The sequence below is a fragment of the Musca domestica genome, unplaced genomic scaffold (assembly GCF_030504385.1).
Source record: "Musca domestica strain aabys unplaced genomic scaffold, Musca_domestica.polishedcontigs.V.1.1 77, whole genome shotgun sequence".
NCBI classification, from domain to species: Eukaryota; Metazoa; Arthropoda; class Insecta; order Diptera; family Muscidae; genus Musca; species Musca domestica.
Genome location: NW_026712400.1, coordinates 2,374,023 through 2,391,628, shown reverse-complemented (window position 1 = coordinate 2,391,628; position 17,606 = coordinate 2,374,023). Strand labels below are relative to the sequence as shown.

Here is a 17,606-nt window from a genome sequence, read left to right as displayed (position 1 = left end):
AAATATCCATGAAGCTCAATATTTCCATCAACACAAGATCTGTTATAAATATGGTGGAGATCGGACCATTTCTTCTGGTTCCTCCCCCACAAAGGATTTAACATTTTGAAAATCAAAACGCTCAAAGAAAGCGAAATAAGCATCCAACTGAAGACGAATAGGGAATTTATGATTTCGGATAAAAGTGGATGTAAATGTTCGATTTTCTTGTAGTTTTGCCCATACCAATATATTTATCTGTATTAGATGAAGTATGAAAATAGAATACCTCGGTACCTGGTACCTCACACACATCTTAACATTTTCTAAAAGTTATCACATATTTCATATGAATTGATGGAAGTAAGAAATATAGGTCAAACCTAGCACGTCGCAATATTTATATGATATTTATTTAGGTCCAATAAGAAATGGACAATATTAATCCGTTCCTTTGGATCCTATCCATAGAGGGTCAAGTATTTAAATAATCATAACAGAAGTCAAAATATATTTATATGATCGAACATACTGCCGGCAAAACGGCCAATATTTTTTTGTGCTGCAATTATTTGTAATGTGCCAGTAATTATTATTTTTTTGTACTGCACAGTGCTAAAAGTTCACCAAAAAAGTGATTTTTTTTGAATATCCAACAACATGAAAAATATTCAGTTTTCCCCTATTGTGCCTTGTTCATTAAGGTAATTAATTTCACTACATCTTACATTCGATATGTTGTGATTGAAATACAAAAGATTATAGATATAAAAAGACAGGAGAGAACAGAAGATGCTCGTATTACAAGGAAAATATTAAAAACTGTAGAAGAGGACATGCTCCTTTTTTATGTTTGATTAAATACAAATCAGTAATTGTGTGAAGAAAGATGCTGAAAAGGAGATTGTAATTTTTCTCTAATGTTAAGTAAAGAGTCGGAAATGATAAAATGACTTTTAAATATTATTGGCACCTTAATTAAAAGAGGTCAATTTACAATTGGCCAAAAGAGGCCAATTTACATTATGTCATATCACTCAAATTTACCCGAAGAGAGTTTAAGCTCAAAAAATGCAGTTTTGAGAAAAATTTATTTCAAATAATTTATTGAAATTTGACGGCCCGAATTAAAAAGATTTTTACACATAAAACAATGTAAGTACATAGATCAGAGGTTCCCAAACTTTACTGGATTGAGTCCCATCTAACATTAACTTCAAAAATTGAGACACACCTATTGGCTGCTTGGCCATAGCCGAAATCCTGGAAAGGAGGACTTCGATAGCTTCATCAATCATCATCAGGATACTTCCCATGAACCGAGAGCCAAAACTTCGTTAACTGTTTGTGATTTGAAATTAATTTTCAGTGATGTATCTTCTATAGATCAATGAGCTACTCAAATGCTTTTGTTGAAATATAAGACATATGAGTTACATATCCAATTCCACTTTTCGAGCTTCTCAGCTCTTCCCTAAAATGGGTGTCAACGTTATTTTTTAACAAGCAAGCAAATTATATAGCCGTCCGGGGATCATCATGTGATACTCTAAAACACTATAACACATTGGCAAATCCACTTAGGTCCAAACCCCTTTTAGTCGATTTCTTGAAATAATAACATACTGTCCTGCAAAAATTTTACGTTTGCTTTTTAGCCGTGGCACTTGCCCTATATTTACACCCTCGGTCGTGCTGGTAGGTATTTCACACAAAAGTTGTGTTTTTGGTAAAATCAAACATTATGCTATTGCAATCCAAAATGACAGGCTTCTGCCTTGACCATAACTCTAACCTCAAATTCTGTCTCGTTTGGTTTTCAATTGCGACCTGTAGAGCGACTGTATGAAAATTACCCATTTCTTCAAACAACTTCTGAAACAAACGAGCTGGACAATATTGCGCATTCTCAATTTGAGGATTTTGGAATGTCCGAGAGATTTAAAAACATAAAAGTTACATTTGCGTGTGTGCAGCCAAAAAAAGGGTCTATTCCTTCTCAATTTAGGACCAAAATAATATTTTCTCATTCATACATTGGAAAATACTGACGTAGACAATTGTATGTAAAGAGGTTATCATATATCAGAGCTCAATTTCTATGTAAGATCAAGCACGGTTTGAAGTTTTTAAGTTCGCCATAAACTCATTACACTGTTTTCTTGATTTATGTCAAACTCGAAATAAAAGAGCTGTAACTCCTTGAGTTTTATAGATATCAACATTAATAAGTTAAAAAGCCACCATTTTGAATTCACTCCACCATTTCGAAAGAATTTGAAAATTTTCAAAAAAAAAAAAAAAAAAAAAATTCAATAATTTTCATTTTGCAACAACAAAAAATTGAATCTTTAAAAAATTATGTTAAAATTGTAAAAATACCGAATATAGCCGTTATATTGGGGTCTATACGGCGTGGACCTACATCGACATTGTTTGTCATAAGCCATTACCATATTCAACTTCGAAACTTGAAATAAACGGTGAATAATGTAGAAAAAATCATAAAAATATCGTATATAGGGAGGTGCCGTTAAATTGGAGCTGTGCGAAGACCTGGACCAGCATATACAATTGTCATAGGCTGTAGTATCCATTAAGAACTTCAAATTCGACATCTCATACAATTTCGGTGGGTATTGTAACTAAACTCGTCATATCGACCAACCTGCACAGACAATTTTCTGTCTTGGGCTGTAATATCTATAAATTTTAAACAATAAATTTTAAACATTTCCGATTAATAATGTCGCTAAGATCATCAAAATACCGAATATAGGGAGGTACCGTTATATGGGGGCTATATGAAAACGTGAACGTACATGGCCCATTTATGAACTTAACATGCCTACTGGAAAAATAAACATGTGTGCAAAATTGTAGCCTTCTATCTCAATTCGTTCGAAAGATAGCGTGATTACAACAGACAGAGACAGACAGACAGACGGACATTGCTAAATCGACTTAGAATTTTACGCTGATCAAGGATATATATACTTTGTTGGGTCTGACATGTGTATTTCGGGTAGTTACAAACGAAATGACAAAGTTAATATACCTTCCATAGTATAGTGTAGGGTATAAAAATTGAAATTGCTTACTCCAAGAAGGCATTTTTAAGTCGTGCCACCATTTAAATCTGGTATTTTAGGGCATACTTTTAGGCGCCCAACACAATTTTAAAGTTAAAATATTAAAATATACGAAAATCGGTAATTTGATGCTTCAAATTCACATTTTAAAATGTAACATTTTTGGACCATCTTTTGTTATGATTTTCTTCGTAAAATATGCTCCATTCCTTATTTAATTTTACACTTTTAAACCTTTACAAAATTAAATCTGCATATCATTTCCAGCACACAGAAATTATTGGAAATTTTTTGCAACAAATAAATCTCTGGCGATTTCTTCATACGTTAAGGTTAAGATAAAATATAACTATTTTCTTAAATAAAATGTAATACATTTCTAAGGACTTTAGAAGACCTACAAACTGCAACACTTGGACGCAAAACAAAATGAGAAAACCTTGGGAAAATGATATGAGATGCCATCAACCCAACCCTCCTATTCATTCAGTTCAAAACTAAAGAATACACAGTTTTCTTCTTTGCCTGCTTTTGTGCCATCTTAGGATTCCCCAGGCAGAGCAATACAACAGCACATTGAATTGTGCAGCAGCACGTTGGCGACGACATCATCCTCATTTATAGGGGTCACCGTCACTTCACCTGGGTCATAAAGAAATAAAATTGAAACACTAAAATATTCCGCGTAGCACACAGCACCAAAGCCGGGCAATATATGGCAGGACACAAATATTTCTTGACTCGAAATAAATTCTAGAATAGAACAAAACCGACCAAAAGGAGAGACAGAGAATAAAAGGACGTAACAGAAGGAGTAGTATATATATTTTTGTATGTCCTTTAATATAATTTCAGTTGAAAGGCACAACGGTGTTGCATACCATGGGGAGAACAAAAAAACACATACATTATTAATGGCATACTTTTAGGACTGGAATACAAATAAATATAATTTTGACATTTTCATAAGAATGTGATGTATACCAATTTGTAATATTTAAAGAAAAACGACTTGAGAGAAATTTTATTTAAGGAAAAAATGACGTCTTTCGCTGGGTTTGTGTGAACAACAAAAACTAGAATTCTGCAATTTAAAAAAAAAAAACTAAAATCCGGGTCTAAGTAGATGAAAAGAGCTACAAATAAAATATAATTTATAATTCGTATCAAGAAAAGGTACAACACTGCAAAAAATCTCATTACGAAACACAAAGGAAAATTGGATTAAAAATCGTTAAATATAATCCAAGTTAACAAATATCAATCGGTTTTGCCGACACATGTATACCCTCAGTCAATGTTCGATTATTTAAATTATTATAGATTTATTATTATTATTATTGATTATAGAAATTGTTGACTCTCTATGGAGGAGGTTTCGAAGGACTGGCCCAACATTGTCCATTTCGTATCTGACCTGAGTCTGATTTTTCGCCAGATTTGAACTATATCGATGACTACAACCTTCAAGCGTGATAGCGTGATTTCTTAATATTTGGCTGGAAAACCACAAATCTTTTGTGTCTCGTACCATCGCTCGTTACCGTGATACTGGGGTAGCGTAGCCCGACGTCAAGGAAGTGGACGGAAGAAAACAGCAACATTTAAAAAGTTCGAAAAGTAAAGAAGCCACTTGGATCGAACCCCGCGCATCGCAGTGGCCGAAAAATTGCTCGTGAGCTGAACGTATCGCAATATTCCATTCGGCAAATATTGTAAAATAAGCTCGGGGTAAAGCCATTGAAATTTCAAAAAGTCCAAAGTGAACTTACACCGCAACTCAAAGGAAATAGACCCAACCGAGCCGAGGTGATGAACTACCGAATTCGGTTTTCTCCGATGAGAAACCATTTGCTGTCCAGCAGTTTGTAAACAAACCAAATGATCGTGTTTACTTGCCAAAGAGGTCAGCTGAAAATGAGCACCTTCGATTGGCCACCAGAACTCAAGCGCCAGCCATGGTGATGGTGTGGGCCGCCATATTTATCGACCGTGGCATCAGAATAAATGCCGAATATTATCGCGAAAATATTATGCAGGGTGTATTAGTCTTGGGCACGCAAACATTTTGGCCGCAGATCTTGGACATTCCAACAGGACTCAGCACCATTGCACTCAGCACGCGCCACCCAAGAATGGTTACAAAATGAGGTTCCTCGTTTCATTTCCAGCGCACAATGGCCACCAAAATCTCCAGGATACCAATCCGTTGGACTATTGTGTCTAGAGTATTTTGGAAAGCAAGGTTGGCACTAATAAATACCATAGTGTCGATCACCTCAAGCAAGCGCTTCGCCGGGAATGACCCAAAATACCGCAGAGCAACATTCGGGCTATAATTCGTGCCAGAGGTGACCAATTCGAACAAATCTAAACTTATTCTAAATTTTGATGCTGTTACCGACATTTTTTGTTTTCATTCAATAAAATTAAAAAAAAAAATATTCTTGGTGTTTTTATCTGCAATATTGGTGGAAACACTTTTTACCTAAAATCAAAGGATTCCAAGGAATCCTAATCCAAAAACTTCAAAACGTGTGAAAGAAGGGGGAATTTGTCCCCTCTATTTAACTTAGATTGCTATGTAAACTTTCCGATACCCTACTTTTAGATTTACTTTCATAAGCTACTGTCACTTTCCTGTAATTATTGAAAAAATAGAATTTTGTTGCACAGTGTACATAATATTAACACCACAATAGTGAGAGAAGATTAGAGAAGACCATGAAAAACTTTTCGGATAGATTTTTTTTCAGAAATTTCAAAATGAATTGAATAATAAATAAAGCTTATTTTGTTTTAAACAAAGAAACAACAACAGTAGGATTAAGAATAATTGTTTTGAAATAACAAATGTGAATTAAATTGAAAACATTTTTAGTTCATGGTTTATTTTTTTTTTGATATATGTATATATCTGTAAATATGAACTAGTTATTTAAATGTCAAAATCAATTAAGAAATATTTGCTAAATGAATTTACAATGAACTGCGTAGCCAATAACATTTTTAGTTTTATTATACGATTTGGCAGCGATTTCGTTGTAACAAAAGTTCAGAGTGAAAATATTGTTGTTTTTTTTTTCTCATCTTCAAGGCAGCGTTGCATGGTAACCATAAATGTAGTTATTTAAAATATTATAAAAATTGCAGATTTTATATTTCGAAATTTTTAAATAAAATATGTGTACGTATTAATTATAAAGTTATTATCATTTGCCAATATGTTTGTGGTCTCTGTGCATATTTGTTATGTAAACAACAAATCAAAGCATAGCTTTAGGCAAATGCTATGCAGACGTGTGTGTGTGCCCAATGGTTAATCATGAAATATTTAGTATTTGAAAACCACAACAAATATATATATATCAACAAATACACAATTAATCTCGTCGATTTGAAATGATGACAACACAAAGGAGGTTTATTGTTGTTTATATACTGTGTTTCTCATTCTCTAAAATTAAACAATTTCCAAAAATGACGAATAAAGTGTGTGTGTGTGTGAATATTGTTCTGGTCAGGGTTTTTGCCGGCTAAAGTATTTTTAAATAAAGGGAAAAAAGTTGGATGGGCTGAATATAAGTCATCTTTAACATCAGAACTTTTCATGAAAAATGTATAACTGTATTCAGGATTTGTGTAAAGTAAATCCTATCAAACTATGATCGTTACTGAATCTGTATTAAGTTGATTTTACAGATATAAGAAAGTATTATATCTTATATATATATATATATATATATATATATATATATATATATATATATATATATATATAAATGTAAGTAGTGTTAGTTAAATCGCTGAAAAATCATGAAAAAGAGATCTCATTGCAAAAATCAAAAAAACATTTTCAATGGAATCGAATTTTAAAGTAATAGTACATTCTATTGACAAACTTTGTAAGGAAGGATCTTAAAACATTTGCTGTAAAAAATCAGCGAAAAAGTTGAAGACTTTTTCAATTTGTTATTCTTTTTTTTGTCAATTTTTTTTGTGAACAAAATAAAGAATAATTTTTCACTAAAAAAATTGAATAAGTGCGAAATAGGATGTTAACTGACATCTACCTTTCAACTCCAGGGCCTACATCGTGGGTTAGCTGGAAGATTCGAACACGTTTAAACAAACAAAAATGACCGAAAAAGCTTAATGGGGCTCATTTCAAAGCGTGACAATGATCCGTCCAATGAGAGCTCAAAATGCAAAATTCTTTGGGAGAATAATAAGTAATATACCAATATTGAAATAAAAGGTGCAAAATAGTAGAGCGAATGGGACTTTTAGTAAGAAAAGGTTTTATATCCTTCCAGAAATTCTTCCCAAACATTCAAAATACCTAAAATCACTTTTGCAGGTCTTTATATCGATCATAACTCATGGATAAGGGAACAACCCGATTTCATATTTATATAACCATCTATGATTTAAGTTATTTTTGTGGTCTTGGCCGGCCACTTTTTTCATTTTTTGGCCCTTATTTGACATTTTTGTTTCTAAGGGGGTAGATAACCTCTTCGCATAAAATTTGAAATTTTCAGAGTAGGGCCCATATTGGTATTGACCACATTCATCAATTGATTTGGCTAAAAAATTTTATTTATGCCACCCTGGGGTAGGGAACCATCATACAGATAATTGCCACATAGGAATTTATTTAAGTAAAGTCCCCACATTGGAGTATCCCCAAGTCCACTTTCACATCTAATGTGTGGTCAGAAAAGAAAATTTTGTATTCTATTGAATTTTTAACCCCCAAGAGAATATTGGTTGGGAACGTAGATTTGGGATGTGCATCCATGTGAAATAAATTGTGGAAACATGAACAAATTACAAATATAAGAAAGTAGCACGGGACCGAATATTTGTTTAATCATCATCATTGAAAAAATGGACTTTAAGGGGTCTCCAACTTACAATTTAAATGGCAAATAAAATTAATTCCCATCTTATCATTCTGCCCGCAATTATGAGGTGGATAAAACTATTTTTACTTATTTAAATCACGCGAAATGCTATGACATGCTATATTGTTCTGCTATATTTTTGATTTGGCCTCTATTTGTCATCTTGGATTATAAGGGGGAGAAGAAAGTTTTCAATGTAGGTCGATGTTTCGGAGTAGTGCCCATATAAAGAAGGTACCTCCTAATTTAACCACATTTCAAAGAATTTGGCTAATAATGCGTATTAGGGGGGTGAAAATCTTACACTAAAATTTCAACATATCTACAAATTTTAGAATTTTTATCCATGTTATAATACCCTCTCAAGTCCACCTTTTGGCGGACAAACAGACTGACATGGTTAGGGGGACTTATGAGGACTCTAATGCACAATCTAAGTTGCTAATGGGTTTAAAAAAGTAATTAACTTTGGCTATTCTTAAATCATTCAGCCCTCAATTATGTAGTATACAAAATACAGCAAATTCCAAATTACTGCTCATTTGACTTGAAGATTTTGCTACGATTTTTACCATATTAAAAATTAATTTGATCCCTTATATGGCGATAAGATTGATATATACTTTTTAATAGATTTGTATAGCACATCCACACAGTTGAAGCCCACGGTTTAAATATTGAAGCCCACTGGTTAAAAATGGGTACAGGTATTTTAAAACACTTTAAATCGACATGTACGTGAACACTTATATCAGTCATATCTGTGAATAATTATGCTTGGGAATATATGCATAATAGACAAAAACTACGGGCCGGCAACGCGGACCGGGCCAGCTAGTTTAAAATATTCACACAAAATCTATGCCATTGTTTTCCTTTAAGGATTTAAAGAATAAACAAGGCAAAACTTTTATATACATGTTTACAAACATATGGAGCAACAACATAATGCGCCTAAATGTATGCAATGCATTTATGGAACTTTATTGCAAACATTATTAGCATAATAGCTCTGGCTTGGTATGTGTTATATTGCAATGCAAAACCCAGATAATATTTATTCAAAAAGTTTTTTTGGGTTTTGCTAATTAATGTTTTTGTACTTTTGTTTGGTATAGCCTCCAAGTCCGTTTGAAGCCGTTACTACCAATGGATGCCACTTTTGGGTTTTCTCCTCTTATTTCTTTGGGAGTTGGAAAATAACATCGCAATTAATGTTCCTTTTTATATTCTCCACCTTGGATAGGAGGGTATATTAACTTTGTCATTCCGTTTGTAACATCCTTAAGTATTCGTCGTAGACACCATAAAGTATATGTATTCATAATCAGCATAAAATTCTTTGACGTAGAGCGCCAAAATTAAGCAGAGCAATTGGTATTGTGTCTAGGATGGTTGGTATAGAAAATGAGATATATCGGTCCACGTTCTGGTATAGTCCCTATATAACGGTACCTCTCGATATTCGGTATTTTGATGATTTATGCCGCATTTTTTCACGGATTTGTCTGAAAATTGGTATTTGTAGGTCATAACGGGTCCCTGAACGTGTGGCAAAACATTGCACGTATAGGTCCACGTTTTGGTATAGCCCTCATATAAAGGGACCTCCCGATATTCGGTATTTTGATTATTTTTGCCATATTTTTTCACGGATTTGTCTAAAAATTGGTATTTGTTGGTCATAATAGGTTCCAGCTCCGGTAGCGAAACATTGCATGTATGGGTCCATGATTTGGTATAGCCCCCATATAACGGTACCTCCCGATATTTGGTATTTTGATGGTTTTTGCCACATTTTTTCATTGATTTGTCTAAAAATTGGTATTTGTAGGTCATAATGGGTCCTATTTGGTGTGGCGAAACATTGTATGTATAGGTCCACGTTTTGGTACAGTGTCCATATAACGGTACCTCCCAATATTCGGTATTTTGATGATTTTTGACACATTTTTTCACGAATTTCTCTGAAAATTGGTAATTGTAGATCATAATGGGTCCCAGTTCGTGTGGCGAGTCATTGTAATTATAGGTCCACGTTTTGGTATAGCCCCCATATAACGGTACCTCCCGATATTCGGTATTTTGATGATTTTTGGCACATTTTTTCACGGATTTTGTCTGAAAATTGGTATTTGTAGGTCATAATTGGTTCTAGCTCCGTTGGCGAAACATTGCATGTGTAGGCCCACGATTTGGCATTTTAATGGTTTTTGCCTCATTTCTTCTAATGTTTTCTTTACCCTAAGGTGGACAAAATATGAAATTTTTTATAAATAGAATGGGCAAAAATCAATATTTGAAGGGGCCTCATGATTTTATTGGTGTATCACGTTATATAAAAATATTTGAAAAAATGGTACCAAATGAAAATAAGGTTTCGCAATTAGAAACCAGTAAGGAAAGGAAAAAAGTCAGACGGGGCCGACCATATGATAACCTACACCTACAGCAAAAAACTTGAAATTGAAAGGATAATATTGATTTACGAAGTGGTTTTGGAAATGTATATAAACTGCACTAAATGAAGCTGGAACTTCGAAATTTTGTATTAGGGTCCCTGTTGGCGGTGGTTTTGGAAATGTGTACTCCAAGCTCACGAATAGTACTATATTTGGTATAAATGAATTTTAAAATCTGAAATTTGGTATAGGGGTCCCTGTTCACATGTAGCCTTGATATATGCAGATGGTTTCAGAAACGTGTACTATAAGTACTGAACAGTACCATTCAATACTATTTTGTTATTGGGTGAATGAGATAAAACTCTGAATTTAGATTACTGATGCTATGTTTGAGATTTGGCGGTAGTTTGTAAGAAAAGTACCAAATGGTACTAAATATATGCTGGATAAAGAAATAGGGCTAGAATCCTCAAATCTGATGTTTAGGGTCTTTACTGATGTCTGGAATTCAGATATGAAGTATTTGTACGAAAAATACTGAATGGTACTGTAATTGGTATTCGTTGAAGGGATAGAGATATAAATCTAAAAGTTGATATTAAGATTACTGATGATATCTTCACGAACCTTTTCTAGAGCGAAAGGATTTTGGTTAGCTTTTAAAAATTTCACGAATCCCTCTATGGAAGATTAGTATGTTTTCTAAGGCCAAAATCAAAACTTAATTTTAAAAAAGTTTGAGTTATTCCAAATGAAGTTCTACTTGGCGTTTAGCTTTATATCATGTCATTGTCTGCAAACGCTTCTCTACATTCCCAAATTACTTAAATAACTCACATCTATGTTTAAAGAAACCCCTTTGTGATAAACCACATTTAATTTTTGTTCTTCTCACTTGTTGAGAAGTGCTCAAGTGCTTTCTTTGAGAAGCAAAGAAAGGTTTACCACTGCCTGTGGCAGCTGAATAATAAATTGTGCGTGTGTGCGTTTGTTTTTCTTTTGAATATTCCCAAAATAAAAAAAGGATTTAAAAATTAAACAAACCCGAACTAAAGACAACAAAAATACTTACTTTCATAGGAAAAGTTAATAAGAACCGTGGATAAGCTGCGAAAAAGTAAAACACAATATTGTGGTTTGAATTGAAGCTGACATAAAATATGAGCTATGTAATTCAGATACCTCTCTTATGTAGATAAGGAGATATGGAAAATGAATAACAATAGGGTAGTTCACACATTGAAGAATGAAATTTTTTTCAGGGTGGATTTAAGTGAAAATCTGTATTGAGTTTTTAAAAAATATCCTTTTCAGGGACTGTCAAGACAATACTCTTAACATACATCTCCCTAGCACAAGTGAAGCCGAAAACATGGAGTTCTTTAAGAAATATTAAATCAAAGCCATATCAGAGCCAGAAAGTTTGAGTTCTAAAGAATAATTTTCGAGGATTACACTGTGCAACACAACCAATAATTACAGTTTTGGTATAGCCCCCATATAAAGGGACCTCCCGATATTCGGTATTTTGATTATTTTTGCCACATTTTTTCACGGATTTGTCTCAAAATTGGTATTTGTTGGTCATAATAGGTTCCAGCTCCGGTAGCGAAACATTGCATGTATGGGTCCTAGATTTGGTATAGCCCCCATATAACGGTACCTCCCGATATTTGGTATTTTGTTGATTTTTGCCCCATTTTTTCATGGATTTTTCTAAAATTTGGTATTTGTTGGTCATAATGGGTTCTATCTCCGGTGGCGAAGCATTGCATGTAAAGGTCCACGTTTTGGTATAGCCCCCATATAACTGTACCTCCCGATATTCGGTTTTTTTATGATTTTTGCCACATTTTTTCACGGATTTGTCTGAGAATCGGTATTTGTAGGCCATAATGGGTTCGTGTGGCGAAACATTGTATGTATAGGTACACGCTTTGGTATAGCCCCATATAACGGTACCTCTCGATATTCGGTATTTTAATGATTTTCGCCACATTTTCCCACGAATATGTCTAAAAATTGGTTTTTGTGGGTCATAATTGGTTCTAATGTTTTCTTTGCCCTAAGGTAGGTGGAGGGTATTAAAAGTTCGACCCGGCCGAAACTTATGTTTTTTTACTTGTTTTTTGATCAATTTTTCCTCGGACTTTTTTAGAGTTTATGCCTGAAAGTAGCATAAAGTTTCGATTTAGGAAGAAGTTGTCAAAACAAGAAATATTCTACACAAAATTTCACTATAAATCTCAGAATAGAAATGATCCGATATCTGTCATCTTTATAACATATATTTTGTTGATAGAAACATTGAGACGTGTCATATCTGAATGGAATCGGACCTTACTTTCGTGGTTTATGAGTTTCATGAATATTAAAATGTTGACCCTTTGTGGGGGAGGTACCAGAATAAGTGGCTAATATATTCCATTTTTAGACCAGACCTTCGGTTAAGAAAAATATTGTGATATGTGTAATTTGAAGATAATCGGACACTCCCATCACATTTTATAAGAGTCATAATTGTTCAAAATTTTGACCATTTTGACAGAGTGTATCGATATTATCCATTTTCGCACCTGACCTAGCACTGATGCAAATATTAGGATTTGCAAAGTTGCAGCAAAATCGGATTATCCTTTCTCTTTAAGTGCAGTGAAATATATTTTTTCTTGAGCTTTTGTGAGGGATGTTGGCCGATATTTCCCATCTCCGAACACGATCTAAGTTTGATAATCGGATACTGCCTGTCAGAGTTATCGTGTGCGGCAGCCAGCAGATAGACGGGCGGACATCGCCAGATCGACTGCAAATGTCCCGAAACGGATTTGGTCCTAAGAGACCTAGATCTAAAACCATTATTTCGATGAGGCCCCTTTTGGCAGCATCAAATGATATGTACCCTCTGTAGCCATATGGCCAAGGGTATAATAACTGTTTTAGAAACTATCGTAGATTTTTTTAAATAAATTTTAATAATCTTAACCATCCTTGATGTCAAACCAAGTTCATGGAAACTGTCAAGAAGATCTTTTCTATGTGTTATTATAAAAATATATGTATATATAAAATATACGTATACATAATATATAAAATATATGTATATATAATATATTAAAATAATTCTCAAGGCCTGGTTCAATTTGTAAAAAAAGTAAATTTTAAGACTTTCGTGTTTTTTTTTAACTAATTTTTAAGAATATTTTATATAAAAATAAAGTTTAAGGAAAACGTTGATTTTTAAGAATTATTGTATTTGAAAAAATATATATATAGTGGAAATAAATTAATAATTTTCCCAAAATATATTATTCAAGGACTTTGGTGAACTAAAAAAATGCTTTCAAGGACTTGATTATTTTTTGGTAGATCGTCGATATTCAAGGACTTTCGTGATTTTTTTTTATTTAAAAAATATTTTTTTTAAAAACTATTGTGGGTATTTTCATAAAAATTAATTTCATCAACCATAGTTAAAGTCAAACTAAGTTCTATTCGAATTTCAGGGAAAAAGACAAGAAGATCGTTTCAAGGAGTTAAGATAAAAATATTTCGGTTTTGTGGTTTCCAATTGATAAATTCCTTTTAATAATCCTAGTATATTTATGAATCTAATAAACAGGAATTCCATTCGAAATTTCAAAATTATTTTTTTATTAACTGAACTGGTTCGAATTGTTCTTAAAATATACCAAAAAACAGTTTTTTTTTTTTAATTTTAAAACTCACAATGCTAACACTGTTCGGCTGAGAGATTGTTGGTTGTTGCTGTGGCAGATATTTATTTTGTTGCTGTTGCTGCGGGCATTGGTGAAAATGACGGGAAGGCAGAGTTTGCTGTAGGTGGAGCTGTTGATGATGATGCTGAAAAAATTGGGTATTTTGATTTTGCTGCAGGTGTGATTGATGATACTGTTGTGGTGACGAATTATGCTGTAGTTGGGAATTTTGTTGTTGTTGTTGTTGTATTTTACTATCACTAGCTGCCGCCGAGGTTAAGCCGCCATTAACCACACCACCACCACCAGCAGCAGCACCACAGTCATTAGTTAGTGCCATACCATTTAGCACAGGACCCTGGGATATCAACTGATGTTGGGATGTTGTGAGTATTTGTTGCTGATGCTGCTGTTGCTGCAGGGCGTTTAATTCCAATATCGATGTTGTTGCATTCGCCAAGGATACTACAGCTCTAGAGTTAGCAACAGCATTAACCGTACCATTGCCACCACTACCATTAGAAATTGATGCTGTTGGTGTTGTGGTTGTAGCCATACCATTACTAATATACTGTTGCTGTTGCAACTGCTGGACATGTTGCTGTTGTTGTAGCTGTTGTTGTGGTGGCGCTTTACTTGCCATTGGATTCTGTGATAAAGTTTACACACAGTACAGAGAGATTTAGTTTGAAATTCAATTTCTAAAATATTTGAAATGGTTTTGTAATATTTTTCGATTTCTTTTTTTTAATTTGTGGTCTTGCAACAGTGAGAAAAAAAAGGTTATTATCATGAAGTTTTCTAAAAGTCATAACCAACCAACCAACACCAACCAATTGCAAAAATATGTGTATGTTTTCGTTTTATTTTTTTATTTTTTTTTTACTGAAATACAAAAAATGTTAACTATTTGTTTTTCATTTGCCACATGCCATATGTATTACACTCACACGCTTAACAAGAGAGAGGGGGAGAGAGAGAGAGAGCAATAAAGTGTTGGAAACAGGTAGAGGTTTGGACAAAACAGGGTTACAGATATGGAGTTGAATGTCTGTACTAATTATGAAAAGTTGTAAAAAATACAAACAAATATTTTGAACATGTCTGTTTTTTTTCTGGTCCTTCAAGCAGGATCACTAAAGTCAAATTGTATGTGTGTGCGTGTGTGTTTATTTAACTCTAAGCAAAAATGATGTAGATTTTTTAACATTTGTACAATGAAAACCAAATTGTAAAATATCCAAAAATAGTCACAGGATCGACCCAACTTCATCACTACTCTATAGATGAGTCAATAATATTGTGGAATATTTTTGTCACAAAATATTTTTTTTTAACATTTAAATATAATTTTCAGTTTCCAAGGCTGGAATTCATGCTGGAAATGTAGGTAAGTAATCGTTAGAATAAAACAATTAGCAAACAAATTGTTGTAGTATAAATATACAATGTCTAAGGTATTGCAACATATCCTACCGAACTAATCGAGTTATAGATGAAATTGGTAAATATCAATTCTACGTCTCGTAGCATATATGCAACCCAGCAGACCATTGTGCTTTAGAAGCGATAAAAATAGTTTAATATGTTTTTCTTTGTTGGGCATATGTAGGCCTTCTTTCAACTTATATTCATTTATATAAATAAATATACAACTTATTTATACCCTCCACCATACATAGTATAAAGGCTATACAGGGCGAAATGAAAAAAACTGCAACCAACTTCAGACTGTTGTCATTCTTAACCCACTCGTTCGACAGCTGTAAAAATTATTCCAGTGACAGCTCATTATATTGTTTACAAGCGTACAAAAGCATTTTGGTGAGAATTTTTCAGAAAGAAAAAGTAATTCGTGATGGAATTCAAGCGTGATAGTGTGATTTCTTTATATTTGGCTGGAAAACCACAAGTGACTACGGTTAGAGCACTCCAGCATTTAAATGTGAATAAATCTTTTGTGTCTCGTACCATTGCTAGTTACCGTGATACTGGTAGCGTAGCCAGACGTCTGCAGAATTGGTTCGAAAAGTAATGAAGCGACTTGATCGAAACCCGTGTCGCAGTAGCCGAAAAATGGCTCGTGAGCTGAACATTCGGCTAATATTGAAAAATGAGCTCGGGGTAAAGCCATTGAAATTCCAAAAAGTGCAAAAACTTACACCGCAACTGAAAGAAAATAGCTTAAGAGTTGCCTCGCTTGGCCGAAAGTGGCTTTCTCCGATGAGAAAACATTCGTTGTCCAGCAGTTTGTAAACAAACAAAATGGTCGTGTTTACTTGCCAAAGAGGTCAGTTGAAAATGTGCACCTTCGGCCGTCCAGGTCACCAGAACTCAAGCGCCGACCATGGTGATGATGTGGGCCGCCATAACAGCCGATGGTCGCTCTCCGCTCGTATTAATCGACCATGGCATCAGAATAAATGCCGAATATTATCGAGAAAATATTCTGGAGGGTGTATTAAAGCCTTGGGTACGCAAACATTTTGGCCGCAGACCTTGGACATTCTAACAGGACTCAGCACCATCGCAAACAGCATGCGCCACCCAAGAAGGGTTACAAAATGAGGTTTTTCGCTTCATTTCCAGCGAACAATGGCTACCAAAATCTCCGGATACCATTCCTTTGGATTATTGTGTCTGGCGTATTTTGGAAAGCAAGGTTGGCACTAAAAGTACTAATGTGTCGATCAACTAAAGCAAGCGCTTCTCCGGGAATGGGTCAAAATACGGCAGAGCAACATTCGGGCAGCTAGTGACAGTTTCATTGGCCGTTTGAAGGCCATAATTCGTGCCAAAGTTGACCAATTTAAACAAGTCTGTACAGTTGAATTGGTCGGAGATATAGGCCGAAACCCCAAAGTACCGATAAAAAGGAGGAGTTAAAATGTATTCATGGAACTCGAACTGCAAATTTACAATTGATTTGGAATTGGAAATTGAGACCGCTACCTTCAAAATACCGAAAATCAAGGGGTACAGGGTTGCCCATATTCGACGGACCCATGGGCCCATTCCAATCGACGAGGCTTGTCCGCAGTCAACATTCTTTGTATCAATTGAATTTTGTACGGGAACAAATGCAAATCAAAGCGAATAATCCGTTGTAAAATGGACCGAGCCATGCCCAACTGCTGAGAACGGCGTTTTTGGGATGTTCTTGGGAACCTCTCAACACTGGCTTGTACGGCAGCGACATTCTCGGCCGATCGCCTTGGTCGACTTTTATATGGCCTCTTCGGATTAGAAAGAGCCTTACCAGTCGAAAATTTTTCGTATAAACGCTTAATGGTGTTCTTAGAAGGCGCACTTCTCACATTTTTTAATGTTTTAAAAGCACGTTGAGTTTTCACAATTGACTTCTTCTGTTGAATGTAAATTTCAGAGCGCTCGCGTGGCGTGTTTTGGTTCATGGTAAAAATCTGCTTGGACTGACGCTTCAAACGCGGTATGTCATTTAGCGATGTGACATCTCTGTCAAAAGTTATGACGTTGCCAGATGGG

General features: G+C 34.4%; 1 protein-coding gene across 13 annotated transcripts in view; it reads right to left on the bottom strand.

The window, feature by feature from the left end:
- The window catches only part of LOC101901314 (pneumococcal serine-rich repeat protein), a 520,206-nt gene that overhangs the window by 162,147 nt on the left and 340,453 nt on the right, over positions 1 to 17,606 (bottom strand). For 12 of the 13 annotated variants that reach the window (XM_059130596.1, XM_059130601.1, XM_059130595.1 and 9 more), the window contains exon 4: positions 14,113 to 14,751. The exons of the other annotated variant lie outside the window; for it this stretch is intronic. In XM_059130596.1, the coding sequence (XP_058986579.1) occupies positions 14,113 to 14,751 (639 nt within the window). The remainder of the gene's footprint in view (positions 1 to 14,112; positions 14,752 to 17,606) is intronic. 13 annotated transcript variants of the gene reach the window in all.